At 35.5% G+C, this 10601-nt stretch overlaps 3 protein-coding genes across 4 annotated transcripts in view; 1 reads left to right on the top strand and 2 right to left on the bottom strand.

The window, feature by feature from the left end:
* The window catches only part of LOC135770788 (myelin-associated glycoprotein-like), a 31407-nt gene extending 22651 nt beyond the window's left edge, over positions 1-8756 (bottom strand). Inside the window, exon 1 of the mRNA XM_065280593.2 lies at positions 8698-8756. The gene's annotated coding sequence lies outside the window, so the exon portion shown is untranslated. The remainder of the gene's footprint in view (positions 1-8697) is intronic.
* Positions 1-10601, top strand: part of LOC135770791 (myelin-associated glycoprotein-like) — a 135025-nt gene that overhangs the window by 109679 nt on the left and 14745 nt on the right. The window lies entirely within an intron of this gene.
* On the bottom strand, positions 111-8316 carry LOC135770781 (uncharacterized). 2 transcript variants are annotated; one of them, XM_065280576.2, is made up of 6 exons: positions 8130-8316; positions 4645-5582; positions 4351-4447; positions 2762-2872; positions 1629-1795; positions 111-1156 (listed from the first exon to the last, which is right to left on the bottom strand). In XM_065280576.2, the coding sequence occupies exons 2-6, from the start codon at positions 5559-5561 to the stop codon at positions 148-150; spliced, it is 2301 nt and encodes a 766-aa protein (XP_065136648.1). In that variant the 5' UTR covers positions 5562-5582; positions 8130-8316; the 3' UTR covers positions 111-147. The 2 variants fall into 2 exon arrangements, with proteins under 2 accessions (XP_065136648.1, XP_065136649.1); XM_065280577.2 differs by having other exon boundaries at positions 1629-1717.

Genomic DNA, 10601 nt, shown 5'->3' with positions numbered 1-10601 from the left:
CACATACAACACTACCATCCCAGAAATGTAATTAAGAATTTTTTTTAAATCAAAATCCACGTGACACTTTTTGTTTTGTATTTTATTTAGCATTGGAGACAAATACATACATACAAAAATAATAGTCTTTAATAAATGCGACTTTGTTCAAACCTTGATTTTGGTATTCTTTTTTGGACCAATGACTGCTCTTTGTTTTCTTCTTGGCTGGACAGGGAAACTGGTGATATTGTTCATTGTCTCTGTGGCAATGTCTCTGTTGGTCTTTCTTTTTCTATTGGTAAATAGTGGACGTATTTTACGCGAGTTGTCATCACAAAGTTTTTCAAATCTTTGAGTGTTCACATTTTCTTTCTGTATTTGCACATCCAGTTCATTGACTTTATGGGCAATATCCTCAGGTATTTTCTTCCATGTCTGTAGAGTGTTCAGTATGTTTTCCAGTTTCCAAATAGTCGAACTGTGCCTATCTTTATCTTCAGTTTCATGTTGAATAGGCTCCACTGGAATGTTTTCAATGTTTTCTGACTTTGTCTCACATACCTCATTTAAAAGTCCCTTTGCAAGTAGCAGACATGCACATTTTTTATGATATGAGAAAGTACAGCATTCACATACATTTGTCCCAACACAAGGTTTTGATGCTGCTCTGCCAAACAAACTTTCAACCTCAAATTCTTTTGAGGCTTTGCATAAAATGCGATACTTGTTCCTTTGAATTAGGTTGTTGGCATGGGCTTGCAATTGTGTGTTTATGTCTGGAAAAGTCTCACTATCACCACAAGTGAGAAGACTTAATAAGATTAGATGCTTACATGTACATCCTCTTGTACCAGCTATACAACTGCAGAACTGTTCTGCAGGGCATACACAGTAAACTAAATGTGGATTGTTCTCAGATGGAACATTGTAGATGTACGTTTCTCTTGAAGCTACACTAACTTTTCTGGCCCAACCATTGTCTAGCATCCTTTGAGCAGAATTTTTCATTTCTTCTATTTTACATTGCAGAGGATTATAGACTCTCCCAACAGACTGTAGATCCTGTATTATATTGAAGTACTTCTCTGTCTTGTTCAGTAGCACATCAATCAGGTGATCCAATCTGCGATTCCGGATACCACAGAGGAACTGGTATTTTAAACGGTGGAAGAAACTAGGGGAAAAAACAAAGAGACCGCTTGATTAGTTAAGTAGTAATAGACTTGATCAAATTTGAATGTACTATTGGTTTAGTCAGGCTTTAACAAGTTATAAAAGTCAAACATATTTACATAAGTATGTTTTCTTTGAAAAATTGTAGTCAAGCTGAAAGCAGCTGATGATTGGGAGAAATAGGCAAATCAGAAGAGTAGAAGGACTAAATAAATAAGCCAATTAAAGTCATTGCATAATACACATGTTGAGCAGTACTACAAACAACACACAATTTTTCACATTGTGAATTTTAAAACCAAAATTTAAATGCTGCGTAAAGCTATTTTAAATGTGCGTTTCGAGTTTGTCACACAACGGAAAATGTTATTAAACAATTTGAATAATAAAAATGACAAGTAAATATAAGTTATAAAAATCTTGGAAAATTTGGCATTAATCAGCAATGAAGAGAACATGCATAAAATATATACCGTTCTATTAGATTGTTTGTGTCAGAGTTTCCATGCTTATAGCATCTTCCAAAGTCTGACCACAGATGACCAATTGGCTCCCAGTGGTTCTGGAAATACATGCACACATTTTTGAAGTTCTTAAACCTGCAATGGAATATCCCAGCCTTTTCTTTGAATTCATGTTCCTGTGAAAATGGACAAAAAATACAATATTATTAGTTTGAACTGCAAATGATTTACAGGGGCCATTCCAGAAAGTAGGTTAAGGCCTTGTCACCGTGACTTTTTACGCGGTTCGGCCGGCCGTCCACACAGAAACGCAATATGACGTCACTGAAACAGAACATTTTGGAAAACCCCTACCAGGGTGAGTATTTTAAGAAACGCAGGTTGCGGTGTTGTCGTGTTGACAGTAAAACCAGGGTTTTTGCCTTGCAACGTCACTTTTGTTAGGCTTCTGATTGGCCAAGGTGGCTTTACGATTTGAGTTGTATCAACACCTGCTGGTGTGGCATGCTCTTGACAGCGCGTGATCACGTGATTTTGAGTGTTCATTTTTACATAGTGGTTGTGCACACGCTTAATTCTGAGTCAACCTACCTCTGAGTCAATTGAACTTACTCAGTTCAGCTGTTTTGTAACTGAAAACTCGTTTTTTTCTATCTCAGAGAAAGTCAACTCAGAGTTCAAGTTTTAACTCTGATTTGGTTGAACCTCCTTACTGAAACGGACCCCAGGGCATTTATGTAATCCTTGACCCCAGTTTGTGTATTCTGAGATTCTGTCATGTTCATGATTGATGGTTTTATAACAATTTAGGCCAATATGAAACAGAAGACATTTAATAACCATATGCTTATTGTATTTACAGTAACACATTGACACACCTTATCAAGGACAGACGGAAATATTTTTTATATGTTTGTGTTACTCAACTCATCTACCCTTTCAGGTGTACAATTTCTTATGTGAAAGAATTTTAAAAACTGAATTATGATAGCTGTTTTTCATGATAATCTATGTAAAAAAAAATTATACAATATCTAAAAGGTTTTCTTAAGCCAGGCACTGCATGTTCATATTGCATTACAGCACGTTATCAATGTTGTAATTGAATTATTTGAAAATATGTAAATGAAAAAGTAACACACCGTGGAACAGGATTTCAGCTCTGCCATCAATTGCATGATTTGTCCCCTTGTATCTGCCTTCTCAGGTCCACTCACTCCAGACTCTGACCTTGACAGCCAACGGATAACTGCCTGTGTATAATCATGATGGGAAAATGTAAAGAAAATATTTATGCTGTAACCTTCCATTGATCCAATGCATTTGGCTAAACTAGTCTGAGCACTAAAATGAGAGTAATGCTGTGTTAACGGAAAAAATCAACACAGCAATCAAAGAATTAATAAAATAGTCCACTAGGCTACAATGAAAACTTGTTCTCAATTATTTGTAGTTGCTTGCACCTGTAGATAGTCCTCTAGATTAAACTATGACAAAACTTATATTTGAAATGTCCTGCTACTTTGCAAACACCATGTCTAAAACTAAGTGACCATCTGGGACATTTTAGAGTAGACCATTCACATTTAAACTTGTTGGTTTATCCCAGACAGGGACTAGACTAGTCCTATAATAGTCTAAATGTAAGAGCTGAATAATGTCTGAACTGAAAACAGTTTGCACTGACACATCTTAAAATACATCAGTGCCCTTTGTTTTGTTTCAAAATGCACACAAGTTATGTTTTAAGTAAGGCATGTTTGTTTAAACAAGTTATTTTTCCTAATTAACTGTCTTAAAGGCGGTCTAAGGGAATCTGTGAATCCCCTCCCTTCCGTGCTTTCATGAACGCGACCAACACCCACCCCCAAATCCTTCTTGTCGTTTATTGGCTGGAACACTTTGTTATGTTTCGTGGTGGTAGGTTTGGCCATAGATATGTAAAGGCTAGATGTCTTACGGCGGAGTCTCTAACGTCCTCACCTAGCGGCCATCTTACCACAGACAGTTCGCTCACTCTAAGCATCGAGTTTAATGGTGCAGGTACTTTTAAATGACCATAACTTGCTCAATTTTCTACCAATTTTCAAACGGTTTGGTTTCTTACAAACGTTATTAACGTGGCTATAATTCTGGATGCTTAAACATTTTTCATGAATTTTTTCTATTTTTTTAGTATAAGCATGCAGTGTCATAGGTACATCTTTGACGTTTATAAAAAAAACAAACCGTTTGAAAATCTGTAAAAAATTAAGCAAGTTATGGTCATTTAAAAGTACCTGTACCATTAAAACTCAATCGTACGAGTGAGCGAGCGTCATGTGGTAAGATGGCCGCCAAAATGCGGACGTTCCACTCAATTGGCCAGCAGCGCGGGCGAGACATCTAGCCTTTATACATATCTATTGGTTTGGCCACTGTGTCTTTATTGCAGTTTGTGGAGCCTGGGCTGTCTACAGAGATTGCGGTTTTTACAGTTTGATCAGTGGACAGGCGGCAAGCAGATAGTGAGGAGATGTTTGCTGTATGTAACAAAAAATGTTTTATTGTCTAAAATGCATGAATTCGCTTAGAGCGCCTTTAACCTAATCCATGTCCAGGAAACCACCTTTAAATCATCTGACATTATGTAATCATTGTAAATGTTACAATTAAATACACTTCTATTCCATTACTATTAAAAGGAGCAAAAATCATAGCAGTTTTCATTTCAACTTAACTTAGTACTTACTTGTGTGACATGGTACCAGCAAAGCAGGACATCTGACTCTTTGAATACCTTGCGGATGGCATTGATTTCACCCTGGTCTTTATCGACCATGAAGCACCTAAAAATACAAATATTTTAGGCTTAAAGGCAGAGAAACTAGAATCTATATAAACCATTCAAATCTATTTCAGACCTCTCTTAAAAATAAAGACAATTAAAATGAAAGACATGCATAAAAGTTTAATATTAAAGAAACACTTAACACATCATTATTGTATCCTTTGAAATTAATTAGTTTACATCACTTTATATTACCTTGGAGCTATGTAAAACGTTGGTTTCAGCTTTTCTAGTGCCAGCTGAATTGTAGCCTGCTTTTCATTTCCCAAGATCATATAGGCAACAGGTATGCCATGACCATGGCTATCCCTAACAATTAATGTAAATAAAGGAAATCCATACTGATTGACACAGTGTGTTGCGTCCATGAAGACAATATCTTTTCCATATTCTCGAAGGTTGTCTCTCATCGATGGTGTTTGCAAAACTATGACAAGATCTGTTTGAGGGCTGTAAGGCTGATAAAAAACAACACACTCTCTAAAAGGGCCCTCAAGAAGTTGTGTTGTACTATTGGCATCATCTTTGTGTTGCTGATTTTTTCGCATCATACATGTCCGAATATTGTCTATGTCTTTTGGAGTAACAAAATATGCTCGGTTGTTAAGATCAGTATGCCCTTGTTCCTTGGACCATTCATGAGATTTTAGGAGAATTGTATCTGGCTTAACACCAAGAGATAAAAGATCTTGAATATGCTTTACTAGCTCTTCACAAATTTTTTCTGAGTGAACCTCAGAAGAACTTGTTGGGTCATGTCCTGAATGAATACTGTAAATCCTTTCAACTATAACCAGTTTATTGACCCAATCTGTCCTCCTTTTAAAGGAAACATAGGCCTTACATCCTTTGGCTCGATAACTTCGGGGCATGCATGCTCCAGAGCGTTTGCATGTAAACAAAAAATATCCATCTCTCTGATTTTGCAGACTTGCAGAATTCACAATCCTAAAATTTGCATCTTTGGAGGTGTTTATGGTGGTTAGCCTATCTTGAATGAACTTAGAAGCTTCAGAATCCTTTTTCAGAACATGAACTGTAATATCAGTATTTCTGTTGTTTCCTTTACATCTCTCCTCTTTGAACACAGCTGTCTTTATATAATCATCCATTATAGATGTACAGAATAACACCTAAAAGCAAAGGGAAACAAACGAAAAATTAGTCTACAAACACCAACAATGTAAAAAAAACTAAAATCTCAAAACAATAAAATGCAATGTAGATTCTGAGCTCTGCATGTATTGAATAGTTGGAAAGATAATGATCTTTATAAAGAGGCATTAAAAACCTTCTGTCAGTCTGAATTCATTGTCACATTACAGAATAAATATATATGATAAGATGACTTGAGATCAACACTTAAATGATGGTCTGAAGGCATCGTCGCGTACAGAATAAATATATATGATAAGATGACTGAGATCAACACTTAAATGACGGTCTGAAGGCATCGTCGCGTTACAGAATAAATATATATGATAAGATGACTGAGATCAACACTTAAATGACGGTCTGAAGGCATCGTCGCGTTACAGAATAAATATATATGATAAGATGACTTGAGATCAACACTTAAATGACGGTCTGAAGGCATCGTCGCGTACAGAATAAATATATATGATAAGATGACTGAGATCAACACTTAAATGACGGTCTGAAGGCATCGTCGCGTACAGAATAAATATATATGATAAGATGACTTGAGATCAACACTTAAATGATGGTCTGAAGGCATCGTCGCGTTACAGAATAAATATATATGATAAGATGACTTGAGATCAACACTTAAATGACGGTCTGAAGGCATCGTCGCGTACAGAATAAATATATATGATAAGATGACTTGAGATCAACACTTAAATGATGGTCTGAAGGCATCGTCGCGTTACAAAATAAATATATATGATAAGATGACTGAGATCAACACTTAAATGATGGTCTGAAGGCATCGTCGCGTACAGAATAAATATAACGTTATATGATAAGATGACTGAGATCAACACTTAAATGATGGTCTGAAGGCATCGTCGCGTACAGAATAAATATATATGATAAGATGACTTGAGATCAACACTTAAATGATGGTCTGAAGGCATCGTCGCGTACAGAATAAATATATATGATAAGATGACTTGAGATCAACACTTTAATGATGGGCTGAAGGCATCGTCGCGTACAGAATAAATATATATGATAAGATGACTTGAGATCAACACTTAAATGATGGGCTGAAGGCATCGTCGCGTACAGAATAAATATATATGATAAGATGAGTTGAGATCAACACTTAAATGATGGTCTGAAGGCATCGTCTCGTACAGAATAAATATAACGTTATATGATAAGATGACTGAGATCAACACTTAAATGATGGGATGAAGGCATCGTCGCGTACAGAATAAATATATATGATAAGATGACTGAGATCAACACTTAAATGATGGTCTGAAGGCATCGTCGCGTTACAGAATAAATATATATGATAAGATGACTTGAGATCAACACTTAAATGATGGTCTGAAGGCATCGTCGCGTACAGAATAAATATATATGATAAGATGACTTGAGATCAACACTTAAATGATGGTCTGAAGGCATCGTCGCGTACAGAATAAATATATATGATAAGATGACTTGAGATCAACACTTAAATGACGGTCTGAAGGCATCGTCGCGTTACAGAATAAATATATATGATAAGATGACTTGAGATCAAAACTTAAATGATGGTCTGAAGGCATCGTCGCGTACAGAATAAATATATATGATAAGATGACTTGAGATCAACACTTAAATGACGGTCTGAAGGCATCTTTGCATTACAGAATAAATATATATGATAAGATGACTTGAGATCAACACTTAAATGATGGTCTGAAGGCATCGTCGCGTACAGAATAAATATATATGATAAGATGACTTGAGATCAACACTTAAATGACGGTCTGAAGGCATCGTCGCGTTACAGAATAAATATATATGATAAGATGACTTGAGATCAACACTTAAATGATGGTCTGAAGGCATCGTCGCGTTACAAAATAAATATATATGATAAGATGACTGAGATCAACACTTAAATGACGGTCTGAAGGCATCGTCGCGTTACAGAATAAATATATATGATAAGATGACTGAGATCAACACTTAAATGATGGTCTGAAGGCATCGTCGCGTTACAGAATAAATATATATGATAAGATGACTTGAGATTAAAACTTAAATGATGGTCTGAAGGCATCGTCGCGTACAGAATAAATATATATGATAAGATGACTGAGATCAACACTTAAATGATGGTCTGAAGGCATCGTCGCGTTACAAAATAAATATATATGATAAGATGACTGAGATCAACACTTAAATGATGGTCTGAAGGCGTCGTCGCGTTGCAGAATAAATAATATTATAAATATGATATAGTATTGTGCGATATTTTGGGGCGAAACGGGTGAACAGATCCGGCTTTACGATCTCCCGGGGGGCAGACAGAGAAACAGTCAAGCGCGCCATCCTGCCGCGAGCGTGCAAATGGATTCGGTTCGTTAACTTACGTTACATGAGCGAGCTAACAGCTTTGGTTTTGCGCAAATTTTATTTCTTCGCGAAACTACAAGCAATACATCGTGCTCAGTAGAAACACATTTACAATGCATAATTTTATAAAATTTGCTTACCGATGCAACTTATAAATCTGCAACCTGTCTGATATCCTTCACTCCTGGAGCGGTTGAACAATTTCGCGTTAAGCACCTCCCCAGTTTTTGAGCGCGGCTCAATTTGATGACACCTCAAGCGTTGATTGGTAGCGGCAGTTGTTGTTCCAGGAACAACATTAAAAAAGTTGGTCTGAGGACATCAGCCACTTGGCAAAATCAGGACGTGCCATAAGCACCACTGCACAATCTAATCTGTAGCGTCTTATTAACTCACTGTCATCTATTGTCTGCAACACATTTTGTCCCCCTCTTCATCTAGAATCCATTTGCTCTTTTATAAAGAAACTCTAAACCCTACTGTAAAAGTCATGATCACTACTCCTAACACTTTTTGACCTTAAGAGCTCTTATAAGTCTTAAGATGCTTTGTTATTAACTTTCATCTTTACTATCAATCTTCTCTTTAATTCTCTTTGAATGCCTATTTCAAAGAATTTTGTCACTAGGAGCAACTCTTTGCACTAAGAAATTTCATAAATACATGCCTTGGTTTCATAAAATAAGTAAAAAAAATCTTGTCACTTACGTAAGTGTGTCCTCAAACAGTGCATTAGCTGATATACAGAAGATGTGAGGAGTTTAGTTACAGTAAGAACTTCCTTTCTGACACATGCATGACATTTGTCTTAGTAAGATCAAAATCACCTCCTATAGAGTCACCTTGACAATAGTTTCTTTGTTGTTGTGCTGTGAATATTTAATTTACTGTATATGTATGTTCACAACGGCCTCTTAAGCATCCTAAGTGTACATAATATGTCAAATCTATAGTCTAATAATATAAGATTATAAAGCAAATCCTGGACATAGTTTGCTTGAATGAGGGAAATTGAACATCGCTCAGGTTGCTTTTTTTCCCGTTTTATCATCCACCAGGATCAGTGAACTGGTCATTTCTGCTAAAGAAGTTTTTTATGTCTCATTTATGACCATAGCATAAATTAATTGTGATGCATACAAGTAGACAATTATAAAAATACACTTTTAATGCATTGTGAATAAATACATAATTGTTTAGTAAAGCTTATGTTTGAAACATAAAAACAGTATAATTCTCATAAATAACACGGAGACCCTGTTCAGATGTCAAAAAGGAAATGAGAGTCAGTTCTTCACTTGCAAAAAAAGAAAAAAAAAAGAAAGAAGAGAAACAGTTTGTGTGTCAAAAGTCTTTGGGGTATGTCAGAAAAAGGGTTAGCCCTACATCATACAGTAGCATAGTGCAAAATGTGTACTTTCACACTTTAAAAAAACCCTGGTTAAAGCCAAACCAATATAAACATTTCTGCCCTAGTAGCACTAATAGAAAATCACTTAATTTCAAGAAAATATCACAAATGCAAACATTTTGAAAAAAAAATGATAGTCAAAACCAATGTGTCAATGTGCCTTTCATTGTGGCCACTTTGGTCCTGATGCTTACCCTTTAAACATGATGTGGATTAGATGACTCTTACATTAATCTCAAAAATATTAAGCAAAAACAAATCTCAAAATTTAGTCCTAACTGAGAAGTTACTTGTAACTGTTTTTGTGTTTATTTAATGTATATGGACAACAAATGCCTAAATGTTTCTCTGGCTCAGTTGGTATAGCATTAGATTAGATTCTCAAAGATCAGGAGTTCGCTCTCATAATGATAAAAATATAAAAGTAGGCCAACTTGGTACTAAACTGATTTTGGTGGTAATGCTTAAAAAAAAATAAAGTTTAGCGCCTTTTGGAACCACTCTTCAAATTATTGTTTAATAAACGGTGTAAAAATTGTATTAATGTAAATGAATGTAAACTTTATTAGATGTTTTTAAAACATGTTCATGTTTTATTTCAGATATCATTGATTATTTTTGTGATTTTTATATTTATTTTTAATATAATTAAATTCATGGTTTATTAAATTAAACAATAAACAATGTAGAGAAAATGGTTTGTTGATTTATTATTTATGCACAGACATCAAAATGTAGAGGTTAGGGGAACCTGTGAACCTTCAGAGAACTTTCTGGGAACATTCTGGGAACGTTTCCTGCTGGTTAACCTGGAAAGTTTTCGTTAATGTAAAGAGCACGTTCCCTTTAGGTTCCGGGAATGTTCTGGGAACCTAACAGGAACGTTCTGGAAACCTACCAGGAACAAAAACACTAATGTTCCCAGAACATTCTGGGAACCAAAAGTTGTTAGCTGGATTAATGATGGATGGTCCGCTCGCGTCTCAGGGTCAGAAATTATGGAGGGCTTTGGGCAGATGAATAAAAACATGACCCTTTACAATTAAACCAAAAGTTATTATCACTGTAAAGATCAAAATAAATATAAATATTTGGTACCTTTAAAAAGTACACCTTTGCACTTAAAGACATAACATTAGTATATCAAAGGTACTAGTACTGTACCAAAAAGTCCATATAAGTAAATTAAAGGTACATATTT

This window comes from Paramisgurnus dabryanus, chromosome 8, assembly GCF_030506205.2.
Source record: "Paramisgurnus dabryanus chromosome 8, PD_genome_1.1, whole genome shotgun sequence".
Taxonomy (NCBI): domain Eukaryota; kingdom Metazoa; phylum Chordata; class Actinopteri; order Cypriniformes; family Cobitidae; genus Paramisgurnus; species Paramisgurnus dabryanus.
The sequence above is the reverse complement of the archived record's forward strand: the minus strand, read 5'-3'. Positions and strand labels throughout refer to the sequence as shown.

Bases quoted from the DNA above. Each gene is read 5' to 3' on its own strand.
- LOC135770781 (XM_065280576.2), bottom strand. From the start codon at position 5,561: ATGGATGATTATATAAAGACAGCTGTGTTCAAAGAGGAGAGATGTAAA. The intron at 1,796-2,761 runs GTGTGTTACTTT...CCATTTTCACAG, and splicing joins AGCTGAAATCCTGTTCCACG to GAACATGAATTCAAAGAAAA. The intron at 1,157-1,628 runs GTATATATTTTA...TTTTTCCCCTAG, and splicing joins ACAAACAATCTAATAGAACG to TTTCTTCCACCGTTTAAAAT.